Below are 16,834 nucleotides of genomic sequence, written 5' to 3' on the forward strand. Positions count from 1 at the left end.
TACCGTTTTTACTGATATTAGCAGTAGAAGGCTACTAGTCAATTTCCTTAACATTTATGTTGCGAAATTTGATTATAGTCATTCATCAGAAAATGTATTTTCTTCGTTGTAAGAATAAACTAGGCTAATTCTTTATTATTATTATTATTAATATTATTATTTTTAGTAGATAAATAAAATACAGAAGAGACATCTTTTTAGTCATGGATAAGTGAATAAACTAATTTAATTTTGATAAATGCCAATTACAACATTAAAAACACTGCCAATAGTCGTTAAGTTAGTATCAATAGAATTCTTTTTTTCTTTAAAATTGAAATTATTTAAGAACCATTGATAAAATTGATTACGCAACATAAAAATTAAGGAACACTCTAACTTCTCCTATCGAATTTTCTTTTTACTACATCGCTATCTGAAAATCCTGAATACCCAAACTTTCGATGCGTTTAGCCTATAAAAAGAAATAAGGAAAGGAACACACGCGACGCTTGTAATCTCCCTAGGGAAAATCACCGCGAAATCGTAAATAACGTTCATAGTTATCTGGCGTATATGATTGGCCTCTTGTGACGACCGTATGCCGACCTAATCATCGTCTCCTTAATTCCCTCGATTACCCTGCTATTACCTTGACAGTCTGTTCTCCATGGTGTCTCTCTCGGTGTTGTTCGTCGAACGTTAGTCCCAGCCTTAGTCATCTTCGTTCGACATCGCACATTGTCTCGTTTCCCGTGCTCCTCGCTTCCGTTCAAATACTATCATTACTTCTCTTACCGCGAATCGCGGGCCGTGTTAATTATAACTACGTATCGCAGATAATGTACAAGGTGTTCTTCGTCCGCCGAACAACAAAGTTGAAAATTTTTAAGAAAGTGAATTTAAAAAGACGGTCTTAACTTAACGTCGTGCAAGGCGTCTCGTTGTAGCGAGCAGTTTTAATTGATCGCGGTCTAATCAAGGCGAATTTCGGCTTATTAGAAAACGGAAGGGTTGATGGTGAACGAATACATTAATTTCCACACGGCATAAGCGAAAACATCTTCATTGGACACGGTGTAAAGGAATACCAACGAGTCAGGCATTTAATGAAAACAGTTCGGTTTGAATCAGCTGCGCTCGCGAGGCCGTTCGCGTAATTAGTCCATTCGCGAACGATCCGGAACGCGGTGCTATTCTATACGCGACAGCGAATCGTTTTTACGGATTAAGAGCCGAGTTTTCTGCTCGTTACAACGGACCCGTCGTTTGATAAGACCCGTCTCTTCCCATTGGTAATTACGTCTTTTCGAAATAACGAGGAAAGACCGAGCGGACAAGCCGTCTCGGCCGACACGCTCCTTCGTGACGTACCATGAAACGTACACGGTTCATTTCACGTTCCAATCTCTTTCCGTCGACACTAGTGAGCACGCCTGCTTTGCGGCAATTATCGCAAATGTGGCTCGAAATCGAAGCGAGTCGAACTCGATGAAATTAATTAGGCTGAACATGCATGATTTGAGGTGTCTACCGCATGCACTGACGTATACGTAATCTTTTATTTTTCTGTTAGGTTATCTCTACCTTTATTAGAAGCGACGAGCATCTAGCGTTGCTTAATTCTAAGATAATTATTTTGCGCATTTTGTTCAGGGTACCTTGTATTCGTTACGCGTGTATGAGATGGCCTAGCTAATAAAAAATTAACAAATGAATGTAATTAAATTCTTGTAAATTTAGCAAACTATTCGCAAAAAGGATCCTCGTGTTGCATGCAAACTTAAGATTGGTTTACTTCCCATTGGTTGCAATAATCTTAATGGATAAGACACCTCGAAAGCACAAAATAAAGCAAGAATTCCAAGAATATATCAAGTGAATTCTGTTTTCTTTCGATTAAGAGCCACCGGCGCGCCGCACCGCGGCGGATCGAAACACCGAGAGTTTGACGCGCGGAACACTTCATGCGCACGCAATCGTCATACATGAATGTGGAGTATGTTGTAAATCGTATCGTATCATGATTACTATGTACACGTAAGTTTACAAATAAATCCATCCCAGTGGACACTATCGAGTTTAACCGAATTCGAACTGGTAATTCGGCTTACATAGCTAACCTCTCGAACGGTATGCCAGGGGTGGTGGTCGACTGAATAATTTCCGGCGTGTCGAACCTGTCGCTTTCGTCTGTGCTGTCCGCTACTTCTTCGACCGATTTGTTCTCCTCCTCGAGCAACCCGAACGTGCTGGACGTTCCGGTGGCCTCGATCGAGGTGGTCGAATCCATTACGGCAGTCACGTGTTCGTTCGAAAATGTCGAAGACGCGTCTTCGTCGATAAACAAGGATTCAGACAACGAGGATTCAGATCTCGGGACATCGTCCGCGACGTCGTCGGGGGATAGACTCGAAGAATTTCGAATAGATCGATCGGAAACGGTCTGAGGAACTTTCACGGTCACCGATTGGTCGGGATTAACGGTGGTCTCGTATGTATTCACGGCACGGTCGATCGTCTTGGCACGATTTTTCCCGAAAGCTTTCCCTACCCGACGTGGATTGCCGGAAGACTGGTTTTTCCGCGAGGAAGCCTGCTTGCCTCTGCGCCTAGGCGAGACTCCTCTCTCTGAAGGGGCGGTTGACACACCAGGAGACCACCAAGAGGAGAAGGACGTTGCGAAGATCGGTACGGGAGTTGCCGTGGGCACCGCAGACGTGTTGTCCGTTCTGCTCCCAGGCGTGAACCTTTTCCGGGGCAGAGGCACCGCTCCGTTCCTCCTCGCTGCTGGCCCCTTCTTCTTTTTCTTCTTCCCGTCCGTCAAATTAGGCTTTTTACTTTGACTCATGCTGCCAGCGGCGTGTACTTTTTTTGCGTTTGACGCTGGTGCTTTGCTCTTACCGTTGCTGTTGCCGGTGACATTCCTGCCGACAGTTGCCACCACCTCGGCCGCCTCTTGGACCCGCAGCTTCCGTTTCTTAGACGGAACCGAGAGCGCCTCTCTTCGACATGCCTCCTCGCTCGCAGCCCCTTCGCAGGACCTCTTTGACTCCAGGGAAGTTCCGTTCGAAGGGAAAGCCTCGCTTCTAACCGGATGTACCGCGCTCCCTTCACCCTTCTCCTCTACGATTTGACACTGAGGACCCGGTTTCTCGCCCGGTCTGCATCGTCGCTTCCTCTTCTTCCTCTTCTTACGTTTGCGACACCTGAACTTGTCCCTGCCGTCCTTTTCCTGTACCGGAAGAGTGGGGCAGAGCGATTGTTGGATCAAGTCGCCGCGATGCACGTTGTGCCGATGACGAACGTTGTGCTGAGCTCCCAACATCCGCCTTTGAAGCGCCTCCACCCGCTCCGATGGAGCGACCTGAGTTAATACTCGCGCGTAGGCGGACAGTCTGCCTAGGTTGTGACCTTTCGCCTGTACCCTCCTCGGCTGTCCACGCCGGTTCAGCCCGAGATACAGGGTCTTCTTCGCCGTGGACCATTTTGCCGAACTGTAGGTGTTATAGTTGTGCTGCTCGAGGGTCTCGTTGAACACGCAATCGTCTGTGTACTCTCGCTGTAACAAAATACAAAAAAATGGTCAGACATCGATGTTAATGTTCAAACATAGAAAAATGGTTCAATTTGATTGACTGAACTCCAATCTCCGTTTAGGTTCATATGGTTCTTGTAATTTTTCTATTTTTAACCAGCTATTCAGCTCCGTTTCGGCGTCATAAAGCCAAGTCGGTTTTTCGTTACGCGCCGCAGTAATCTTTACGCTCGCCAGAATTTTTCTACTAACCGTCGGATAAACGCTGTAATTAGAGCCGATGAAGAGCGAGGCCGCTTCCGCTCGTCTAGAAACGAGTTACCATAAAGCGGACAGTGAAATCATAGCGCGGCGTAACGCCAGCGAAAACATAATGCTCGGTGTGCAGCATCTCTCACCGGTCTGGCTGCTTCCACTGTATGCTTAATGCTCATTTAGCTTCCATCGGGAAACACCATTAATACTTTGACCGGCGTTTACCCGCTTTCGAGAGTCTGCCTCAACGAAATGAGAATTGTGTGTTAAAGGGGAAGACGATTCCGAGCATCACCGCTTTTATGCTTTACGCTTGAACGGTACAATTACAACGTGATAATGACCAGTAATTGGTCTTATCGATCGATAACTATCACTGGATTTTATACGATTTCTGCAATAGAAAGATATCCCAAAATCGTTTTGTTGCTTCCTACTTAAAATTGATGTTCTCAAGAACCAATTAATTTTATCAGATATTCTTTCTTTTTCAAATTTCAGACAGATTTACAGTATAGTTTCAAGGTAAAATCTTGTGAAAAAAAGAAGAATTAGTTAATTTGGAGGTTGAAGTTAATTTGTGTTTATTGAATTTCCTAGGTTTCTTTCCACTCTTCAAATTTTATTTTTTCAATTTAGAAACTGGAGAGAAACAATTTAAGTTCTTGACTTACATAACAGTGCGAAATATGATGTAAGTCTTTATTTTTTAAATTTGGCCTATTTTGAATCAAAACTGACACAATTTCTTAAAGAAAATATATCACAGAACTGTAATAAATAATGATGATTGTATTTTTTGTTAATCAGCACAATGTGATATAGTAGGAATTGTTAACTTACTGTAAAAAAATGCAATTTGGCAGCACAAAATATTGGGAGGATAAAAATAAGTGAACAATATAGGTATGTAATGCATATATTATGTAATAAATTATCATTTTTCGTACGTAATGTGTTTCTAATATAAATCGTTCGATTATCTGAAAGATTCGATTATCCGAATATTTTAAACAGAATTAGTTCGGATAATCGAGATTCTACTGTAATTGTTTTTAAGCAGTTAAAATTATTAAGTTACTACACATTAAATCTCCATATTTTTATAAAGGGTTCAAAATGTTCAATGAAAAGTTACATTATTAATGCTGAAGCTAATTTTGCTAATTTTGTAATGAATTATTAGGATCATACCGTTAGCTACATTAGTTACACAGGGCTGAATGAAAATTTCTTCAAAAGCCCCCTTGGTTGATAAACTTAGTTTAAAAATTAATATTTATTCTTAATAAAATTAATAAACATTTAATGTTAAAGAAAAAGGGTAACAGTACGTCATTCAATAATTTTTGACATATCTAATAAATGGATTTATAACGGGGCACCTGCCAAAAATTTACAAAGTGGAGCCCGAAGCTACAGCCCCCCTTAGACCTCCTTTTAATCCGGCAGTGTATGTACATATTTATGTCCTGAATGTGTTTATTTACTCATCCAGTAACTGCTTCAATGTTGTTACTGATACGTCACAGGTTTGCTGAGAACGTTTGAGTAAATTGAATAACACCGGACATGTTATTATGACTATTGAATCGCAAATTGAGGACTTAACGTTGAATTTACACCGTTGAATGTTGCCGCCCAATTTCTACTCATTTAACTCTTCCACTTTAAACGTTTACTAGCTATAATTTTACTTTCACTAACTTCCTTGCGTTTCAATTGAAATTTCTAGGTACTGTAATCAACGATATGTGATAGATTGTACTACATTATAATCAGAGAAGAGGATTCAATTTGTTAATTATAGGATGTTCATCAATCTTCTAAATATAGGATTCAGTTTGTGTTTTCAAGATGGTGATCGTGTTAAGAATGGTACTTGAATAACGAAACATTACTTGTTACGAGATTTTTATGGAAATGAAGCTGCACTGATTATAGAGGATACATTTATTGCGAGCTTTTAAATGGTTTCAGGATGTTCAACAACGGGAATGATAATTGCAGTAATTATTCAACATTACCTTAATGGTTTGAAAAGGTTACAATGTTTAATTTACTAACAAGAAGAACACAAGTCTTATTATCACATAAGTAAAATTTTACAATATTTTATTTGGTATCATTGACTCGGTTTTATTTAAACATAATGACCTTTTTTTCTATGGTTCTTATAATTATTTTAAGTTTCTCCTAATCAATTTTGTAAACAAACAATTCGGTTCCAATAATTTCAGTTGATAGCACATAATGCTTTTTGCCTAAAGAACAACTGTCAGCAATTTCAACCCCCTACCCTCACTGATAAAGGAGATGTGCGGGTAACAACCCTAAACTTTACTATTTCTTTTCTCAGAAACTGCTTTAGATATTTGAACACACTAAAGTGCAAATAATAGGTACTCATTAGCTGTGTTTCATATACGTATATTTTTTAAAACTTTTATCCGATGATTAAGGATTGAAGAATAATGAATAAATTTTGCAGGGTGATTTTTATAAACAACCCGTTGAGTGACATCCACCGAAAAAATTAAAAATAATCCTTTATTACTTAACTATTATCTGTAAAAGTTTCAAGAGTGTCGGATAGGTACAACATGATTTTAAAAAAAAGAAACCCAATATAACGCCCCTTCATAGGGCAAAGACGGGCTGAACGTTAGTGACGCTCAATGTAACTGACCTACAAAAGAATACGTTTCGCCGGCCTGCCATGATTTTTATATCAGAAACAGCTCTCAGAAAAACATCAACTTTACTTTCCGTAAACTGTATGTTTTTTTTAACCGACTTCGAAAAAGGAGGAGGTTACTCAATTCGATCAGTATACATATATGTATATGCATATACTTTTTTTCTTTTCTTTTTAAATGTATGCTCCGAGATGGATGGACCAGTCCTATTGTAGAGTATATTTCCAGATTGGTCCTGTTAGAAAAACATTTTACATTTTTTCATTGCTAATGATTTTTTTGCAAAAAACGTAAGGCTTGATTTATATTTTTCACCGATTGCTCCGACACGGATGGATCAATCAAAACGAAACCTTTTGCAACTTGTAGAGTATATCTCCCGATTGGTCCCGTAAAAAAATATTCTGCATTTGTTTATTCCTGACGATTTTTATTGCAAAAAACGTAATTTATATTTTTCGGCGTTTACTCTGTAAGGAATGTACCAATCGCGATAAAACCTTTCACATCTAATAAGGGATATTTCCGCGATGATCCCACTTGCAAAAATTTATGGAATTTGTTATTGTTAATAACTATTGTTATTGCAAAATATTCCTTGTTTGGTGTCTGCAGTGCATAGCCATTACTCTGCGAGGAATGTACCGATTGTGACTTTTCAACATTGTCCGTGAAAGTAGACCTCGTCATTTTCTTTATCAATTGGTCGCTGAAAAAAGAAGGGCTGGCTTGCTCCTTCATGTATCGGTCGCTGGAAGCTAGTTTGGACTGTATTTTGAATTATAGCTTTTTTATTAACCATCTAAATTTGATTAGTATATTTTCTTTTGTTTATGGTTATTACCTAACCAATAAAAACGTAAAACCGCCTTACGGTATTCCAAAAATACTGCTCGTTCCACTAAAAAGTGTGAAATAAAATTATTCTTAACAAAAGATACAACCGACTTCGAGATGCGCTAAAAAATGTAAAATACATTATATTTCGTTTATACAATTACTTAACAATTATTAATAAAATCTATTTAATCGTTAAATATATAGGATACTAAATACATTTCAACCTTTTCGGAGGCGGCGCAAAATTAAAAATACCCGAATAAACGATGATGCCAATAACGATTTGATTGCGGTATGACGAACTTGGTAATTAATAAGTCGTAAGAAAAAATACGGAACGTTATAGATACGGCTGAAAACATTTGTAATTGTAACGATTGTATCAGAAATTGGCAACACTTCTGATGTAATGTAGTTAATCCGCAATGGGTGTGTTGATTCCCGTTGAATATTGTTTACTTGAAATTATCAAATGGGTCACTTGGTGACCCGTGAGTCATAGGTTGTCGACACCTGAACTGGGATCTTTCTAGTAGAATAAATGTTTTTAATTTTACGCTGCTTCCGAAAAGATTGAAATGTATTTAGTATAATATTTAACGATTAAATAGATTTTATTAATAGCTGTGGAGTATTGGTATAAATGAAATAGAAATTATTTCATACTTTTTAGCGCATTTTGTTAATGCAGCAAGAGGTTTTATTAATAATTGTTAAGTAATTGTATAAACGAAATATAAATTATTTTACACTTTTTAGCGCATCTCGAAGTCGGTTGTATTTTTTGTTAAAAATTATTTTATGTATAAAGCATTTAACTAACAGTCATTTATTTAAATAATATATTAACAAATTGATTTTTTTAATTAAGCTATCTTACTGAATGGCAATTGAATGGAATGTTTAAGGTATATAAGTATACTAAATGCTTTTTATTTAAAAACATACAGTTTAAGGCAAACAAAGTTCATATTTTTCTGAGAGCTGTTTCTGGTATAAAAACGTGTTCCCCAGTAGGTTGGTTAGGATGAGCGTCATTAACGTTCAGGCTGCCTTTGCCTTATGAAGGGGCGTTATATTGGTTTAATTTTTTTTTTTAAATCATGTTGTACCAATTCGACACTCTTGAAACTTTTACAGACAATGATTAAGCAACAAAGGATTATTCTTAATTTTGTCAGCGGGTGTCACTTAAGGGATTGTCTATAAAAATCACCTTAAAAAATTGATTTATTATTTTTCAACTCTTAATTATCGGATAAAAATTTTGAAAAACATATATGAAGTACAGCTAATGAGTACCTACTATTTGCACTTTAGTGTGCTCAAATATCTTAAAAGATTCCGAGAAAAAAAAAATAGTAAAAGTTAGGTTTGTTTCCTGTCATATGCCCCTTAAAAAGGTGGGGGGGGCTGAAATTCCTCACAGTTCTTTAAATAAAAGGCAAATATCAACCGAAATTGATGCTGGGGACCGATTCACCATGCTTGTACGGTTAAACCCTTTATCTCAAGTTTTATTCCATTTTTACACAGTTCATGTAAAATATGATTTTAATCGTAACAATGTAACAACAACAATGTAAATGTGTATGTTTTTGATAAAATCTACCATACAAAATTTGAAATTATTACAATTGCAGCTAAAATTTTATTTAATAAAAAAAATTAACCTATAATATTGGGTGTTTCACGTTAAATAGGGATTAGCTGAATTTCTTTTATTAAATAAGTTGAATCTGTTATCTCAAGAAAATTTTCATAAAATCTTTCTCGAAAGTTGATTTTTCAGAAAAATATATGAAAGCACCAAGCAGATGTTATTCTAATTTATGAACGATCAAAGTGCAATACAAGAAAGATTTGTCGTTAAGAAAATCTACATCGGTATTTCTCTCTGATTTACGTCAAATTCGTAGCTCGTTAATTTTCACACCGATGAAGGAGAAATATAAAAATAAAAGGAGAGAATTCTGATGTCTGGCCACATCCTCGTTTATAGCAACGATAAATGTGGAATACCGCGAAATAGCAATTTCATTGAGCGGCATGTGCGTGGCATGATTACAGAACGATCGCATTGACCCTCGAATAATGTAATTTATCTCACCAGATATATTTGTGGATACGTTGAGGGTGTGAACGAGAATAACTTTTACGATTTATGCACATTTCGGCGCATACGTCTACGCCGTTTCGTTGACAGCCTATTGATTAATATTACTTCGAGTTTTGCATCTAAAGGAAAAGAAATTCCTTCGTAGGTTGCTATTTCAACGATATTAAATTTCCATAGCATTCAATTATCAATGTTATTAGATATTTTTGAAAATTATCTAGTTAAAAATGTTCGTATCGTGTAGGTATCTGTAATTATGAAAATATTGTGAAAATAATGGATAAGATTTGTGCAAAATAAGAATATGATCTAATTAAATTTTCAATAACTTTAGCATAGTAGTCAACGTGCTAATATTACGTCGCGTCGGTCTAATTAAATAATATTTTACATTTGAATATTTTCTCATCCTCTGTTTTAGATTTGAAATGCTACCAATAAATGGCGCAAGAATATCGATAACGATGATAGTTGTTTGCCGAATTGCTTTTCTCAACACAGAAGGTTGAGAATCACTGAGTAGTAATTTAAATCATTTCTACGAGTTCCTTAAGGCGTCCATAAATATGAAATACTAGGTAAAATGCGTTTCGTCGGGCAACGCACATGTTGTACCGCAATTATTCACTTAGCAATTGAATTCACCCTTGAATTTTGCCATAAGCAAAGGAAAACGAGCGATCATGCATTAAACGTGACACCTAAATAAACCTTTGTGTTTTCGCTGGAAGATTTACGTGCCACCGAATGGCCGATTTCTCTCACTGTCGACAGCTCGAGTGAAAAAATGCACCGGCAAAATTATTGAAATCATCGGGATTTCCTTTCTCTGTGAAAGATACGTCGTGGACATGTGGCTCCTGTTCACTATCCTGTCTGCAACCATGAAACTTCCTTTCGTATATTGCGAAGTTTGCTTACTCACCGTCAAAATATCAGCTTTGATCTCTTGGAACGTTGTTTTAACATTTTCAGGCTTCAATTGTATTGTAGAAGGGTAATCATCCTCGTTTCTGTTTAGAAGTTTGTAGACACTTAACATTTTGACTGTCATTCTGAACTTGTTGAAAGTTTCAGGTTTCAGCAAATATCAATTTTATTTCTAATAAATTTAATGTGTTATTTTAAGGATAATTAAGTTTCTGTATTATAGATATAAATTTTTACAACATACTTGATACAATTGGAGGGTTTATAAATAAAAATAACCCTTATCAAAAGATAATAATAATAACACTGTGAAATTCACACTAGTGAACTTGAAAACAATTTACATGAGGTGATTCTAATAGCAATTAAATTTCTTCATCATATATTAGGTGAATAAATTAATTGAGTACCTTTAGCACTACGCCTGCTTAATTTTTATTTTTAACTGACTTCGAAAAAGGAGTGTATTTTTTTTTAATTTGAATATTTTCTTGCATTTCTGCGTATTTGAAAAGCAGCGCAAGAATACAATAAAAATGTCGATTACTTCAATAATTGGAACTATCGTAACTTTTTGAAAATAAATTTTCAATTAAGAAAAAAGGTACATAATTGATTTGTATACCTAATACATTTATAAGTACACTTCTAATTAAACTCTTATAGAATATCACAAAACTTTTCGTAATCTTGTATGCAAAATTATAAACAAATATTTTACAATTTTTAAATACGTTTTGAAATATTCAGTCATGTTTTTATTTGATTTTCTAATAAATCTGAGAATCAATGATTTAGGATAAAACTCTACTTACTTAGTTTATTCCAATTTTTGTATCAATAAATAAATACAGATGAAGTGAACTTTATTCCTGTACTTTGAATATTACATTAAGATAAATCATTTAGTATTTAACATAAAATTATATTAAAAATTGTATAATTCACGAAGTAACACTTTTTTATTTAACCAGTACCACGAAAATTTAATTCGAAGAAATTACGATACAAATACACAGATTGACGTTTAATTTTTTGATTGTTGCAATTCTCGGATAACATTAACCCTTCAAACGCTTTTAACTTAATATGTTGTGCAAGTATCAATTACAGACGTCGATGCTGTTTATCTAGCAAATTACGGAGGATGGATTGACTTCGTGTATAATTTTTCAATTGCCAATCCAGTTGCAATATATGTATGTATATATCGGATCAACACACTACGAGCTATTTTACAGACGCTATTAACTTGAGCACGGAAATCTGTTCCCTTCCAATGCCTCGAACTTAATGGTAGGTCTGCAATTAATGAGAACCGAAACGTGTAATTTGTCAAATAAATTATAGCGAACGTCGAACGGAATTACGATTTCTCCAAGTGGCAAACATAATCATGATGTTACCTACTTCTGACCGTTTACAAGTTGGATACTTTTCAATTGGTATTGTATTTAATCTGTGGGTAGATCTGAGATTTAATATCATTAATTTTGTACTACACTGTTCAAAATAATTGGAGGGAATCATTTAACATTAACGAGATATCGTTAGTTATAATTTAAGAGGAGCCTACAATTAAGTTGTACGGATGATAATTAATCAAAATTCTATAAAAGTACACCGTGCTTGTATACTTTGATAGATTTAGTAGTGATTAGAGTTTGATTAATTTGATTAGAGCTCAATTAACTTATAACTATAGCTATACATATATTTGACGTACAATTGCGATCAAATCAGGTATCTGTAGAAAAAGTGGTGGTGTCCCGGGTTCCCGCCCTTGTCCATAGACATCCTTGGAGAAAATGACAATATAGGGAAGGGGATCTATACAAGTCTGTGACCTCCCGACACTTGTACCTATATGTATAAACGCTTATTCGGGAAAATTTGAACTATTATAATATTTATTCTATTATTTGTATTTTTATTCAGTATACAATTTATATTATTTACTTTCTGAATTATTTTCAATGTTAATATCGTCAAAATTAAAATTTTGAGAATGTTTGCTTCCCCTGTATCGTTATTTTCCCTATTACCTAAAAAAATTGCGTCATTTTGATTATTTCAATAACGGCATTTAATTATGATTTAATGAAATAATATTTTAAACAGAAAGTGAAATTTCGACAGTGAAAATAATTTTACACCAAAATTGAAAGAAAAACTGTTTTAAGTACTATTCAAAATTTCAAACAAAATAATATTTTTTGACCGAAACTTCATTTTCTACTTAAAATATTATTTTATTTGAACTCTGAAGCATGTGAATACCATTTTAAACGTTATTTGAAATGTCTTTTCTCAAAATTTTACTTACAATCAACTGTAGTTAAAAATTATTTTAAATGGTCAAGTTAAACCTATTCTCTACAAACCGAGCTGCAGTAACATTAAAGCGATGATTACGTAACATTTGTAACGAGCCTTTTCCTCTGAAACGCGAGTCAGACTTGGTGGCCTCAATGGTTACCGCAGAAGTCAAATTGCGCGTATATTTATGTTTAGTATATCTATATTTATCAACGAAGCTGATAAAGTAACTGTATTTTAAAGCAATTAAACCACCATTTAAAAGCAACTGTAATTACTGTTATCGGATCGATCGTTAGCACGGGAGAGCATCCTCTTCCTTGGCAATGTTAAAAACAAGAAAAATGATTTTAATTCTTATCAGAAGTTCGTTTCCTTCTCCTATCATTCTGATTTAGTCTGACAGTGGTGGTAGTAAGATGTATATCTTCAATTGATTGATAAATAAAGTCATAACATTGATATTATTAAGAATGTTGAATTTCTTTCTTCTTCCTCTAATCATTAATTAAAAGATTATTTATTTTTAAAAAGTAACATTTTAGCTCTGAAGTGAGAAATTCTAAATCAAGATGAACTAGTGTTTAAAATAATAAAAGATAGAATATTTTAATAATTCCATAAACAGGAGAAAAACAGAAAAATAACACTACCCGTTAATAATATTTTCTATTAATTGATATTATTTTCAATCAATACTCTTTACTTATTAATCTCACAATTAGCATTAATTTCAACCGAATTTGTATTCGTAAGAATTGTGTTAGATCTTGTTAATATTTCATGCTTTTTTAAAGAAACTTTCTATTATAAAATTACTCAAGAATAAAACTTTTATATATGAATTTGCTTCGCGGTTTATAAAATGACATTATAGCAAATTTCATTGAACTATCCAGATACATTTTTACTCATCCATCGGTCGTACCAATACCCTCCGCATAACAATGAATCTTTTCGAAAAATCAACAAAATCTCTTTCGTCTTAACCTTTCCCATCATCCAAAATTTTAACGAGCATCACGTCCTTGTAAAACGCTATACATGTAATATGCGTTTTGTGACGAGCAGTGAATCAAGCCCCGTTGAATTGCCGATGTCAACGAATTAATGTCACAGAATTTGAAACGAGACATACGTAGCTTAATCGACCGACAAGCCTGTTACCTGTCGTTTGACGTGACACGTGTTCATCCAACGACTCGTACACGCAAAGATGTACATACACGTACGAGAGATATGTATGTAACTCGTTGGACGGTTCATGCGGGGTCAAAGTCAACTGGTTCCTACCCCATATTCAGCGTGCAACGTATGTACGAGCGCAATTGCATCACCGTTTCATCCGCCATAAATTATCCGTCTCGTTCGTGGCAAGAGAACGTGCCTGTCCCACGGGCCAGATTATCATTTTTGCACGCCCCGTGTCTGTTACGCGCAATTTCGTCTGGATACGTCTTACTGTTGCTTCTTGAGGTTCTCTTTGATCCTCCTTCAGGCTAGTATTTAACGCGTTCACTGTCAGAGTGCAAACGACCATATCTGGTACCGAAATATTTTTCGATGAAACTTTGCTCCAATAGAAATATCCATAGGCGCGCAACTTTTTATTCCTATTTATTGTATAATTTATTAATTATAATTTATTAGCTGGTAAATAAAAGAATGGGTAGATTTTACCTTCTAAAAAATGAATTTCTCCTCCCGTTCAGTTGGATTGAGAAATTAAAGTTCCACTTCTTCTGGATCAGATGTTTCTGAATTGTCTAATATCGCATTCAGATCAACGGTTGGTATCAAAGAGTTGAAGAAAGGATCTGACAGAATCTTGGAAAACCCCATAGGCTTTACAACACCATTTATTCCAAATGTTTGCTTTGTTAACCTTTCCGCCCATCTCATTGTATTAATTATTATCTTGAACTCAGCATCCGTAACACCTTCTTTCTTGTGACAATATTGCTTAAGTTTTTCCTTAGCTGTGTGTAATGATTTGATCAACATCTCTCCTATTTCTTCTGATGATATGTTACTGCTCACAATAGTGAAGTCAATAGCAGTTATTATCGCATACAGTTGGTGCCTTACTAAGTTTCCATCCTCGCTTGGGTCTTTCACAAAATTAATCACCTTGAAAATGCATTGATATGTAGTTGAAAGAGCTCTCATCATACAAATTTGCGTGCAAGTCAATCGTGACATATTGTTCAAATCTTTTGTAAAAGTTTAGGATCTGTTTTTACTGTTTTATCTCAATTTATTAGTTAGTAATTTTATAAATAATCTTATTTTACAAGGGAGCTCGCGAAATCTAACGCTCTGATTTTAGCGAAACTTGGAATTATGATAGATCTTCGGATATTAAAATTACTCGTATAGTTTTCACCGTAAAACACTAAGTAATAGTTTACAAGATATTTGACATATTTGTCATTTTGAATCATATGTGTATAATTTATTGAAAATTGCTATAGAAACCAAACAAATGATGTTGGTGGTAAGACGCGTGTGTATGAAGTTGACGTTATTGTTGGGTGCAAGTTCAAATCCTGCTAAGGGAAGTATCTTATTTTTTCATAAAATATCACAAATTATATAAATGAATTTTTATTTCATACATATTTTTTGCAATTAATTGTAGTTATTACTTTTTTTGTTTTATACATATTATAATATAAAAGATGAATAGAAAATAAAAGTATTATAGATAAAAATTGGTGTAAACAAAATATGTGTTCGTTATAAATGAAAACTAAAAACATAACGTAGTCGTCAAAATACAGTAATAGACGTAACAAGAATTTCCATTCTCGTCCAGTCTCACGGTTAACGATACAAAGGATATATTCCTAAAATATTTAAAACAATTCAGTCTTCGTTGTTAAATATACATGTTTGCTATCTTTCCCACAGTGTTTCATTGTGCTCTTCGTCACATAATGACAAGGCGAACCACGGCGCCAAGAGTGAGCGATCAATCTCATTATTTTCATCGTACACACGGCGCGGCGTGTACGCGTTTCCGTGATGCGGACGGACGTGAGTAGCATGCTCGCCACTCGTTCGCAGGTGCATTTGCCGGGATATCGCCGTTTACGGCGAACTTATCGTAAATAATGGTCTCGTTAGAAAAAAAAACCCACTTAATGGAGAGCGTAATTTCGCGGTGCCACCAGCACCAGGCCGCTTGTTGCACGCTGTTTTACACCTAGACGAGAAAACTTTATGACTCGACTGCACCGCTCCTTGTCTACGGATAAGAGATTTATCCTTGCTGTAAGGCACAACTTGCACTGTGTGCGCAACGTGTTGCAACCGAGACTCCTAAGGTCATTTTAACCGTGAAAACTCTTGCGCACACTGTGTTTATCGTCTAAACGACGAGTTCGGTGTTTTAATCACGACTATTTGGTTCACGTGAACAGCCTGTTTAAAAACAACACGCGGTAGGGTGTAAGCTTTCCTGATTTGTAGTAAGACACTTATTTGTAATTAATATTCTTGTGTAAAATAACTGATTCATTTTTCACTTGTGATTCTTTGTTCAATGTGAACGAGTTAATAATGATTATTTGGTTCGTGTAAATAGATTGTTAGAAATGAAAACAGAATAAATTTTTTAAATTGTTAATAGAATTTTACAAAATTTAGAATTGTACATCCTACTCATTTCTAAATAGAGCTTATGTTTTTATATATTATACTAGCTGCGTTACCCGGCTCTGCCCGGGAATTTTAATCAACTATTATTATCCCTACGTCCTTATTCCTATCCCTATTTCCCTGTCCCTGTCCATACTAATATATAAAAGTGAAAATGTCTGATCGTTTGTTCCTCTTCACGTTTAAATGGCTAAACGGATTTTAATGAAATTTGCACTATTGGACTGTTTATTCTTTCAAGATGGACATAGGCTATGTCATATTGCGATTTGTTATGTTGTTGTCACCGCGATAGCAGCGCTGTCTGCCGGATCCAATGTAAAACATTCCAAGATTAACAACAACTTATAAATAAATAATTAATTAAAAAAACATTTTGTAGTGGACCGAATTGTGAATCTAAACCATTCTCGAGTCAACTTGAACAAACAGAAAAAATTTCATCAAAATCGGTCCAGCCGTTTAGGAGGAGTCCAGTCACATACAGACGCA

At 35.2% G+C, this 16,834-nt stretch overlaps 1 protein-coding gene across 1 annotated transcript in view; it reads right to left on the reverse strand.

The window, feature by feature from the left end:
* Window positions 1–404: 404 nt before the first annotated feature.
* Window positions 405–16,834, reverse strand: part of LOC114876214 — a 185,533-nt gene continuing 169,103 nt past the window's right edge. The window contains exon 3 of the mRNA XM_029187443.2: window positions 405–3,541. Coding sequence (XP_029043276.2) covers window positions 2,090–3,541 — 1,452 coding nt within the window. The 3' untranslated portion in view covers window positions 405–2,089. The remainder of the gene's footprint in view (window positions 3,542–16,834) is intronic.

The sequence above is a fragment of the Osmia bicornis genome, chromosome 2 (genome assembly GCF_907164935.1).
Source record: "Osmia bicornis bicornis chromosome 2, iOsmBic2.1, whole genome shotgun sequence".
NCBI classification, from domain to species: Eukaryota; Metazoa; Arthropoda; class Insecta; order Hymenoptera; family Megachilidae; genus Osmia; species Osmia bicornis.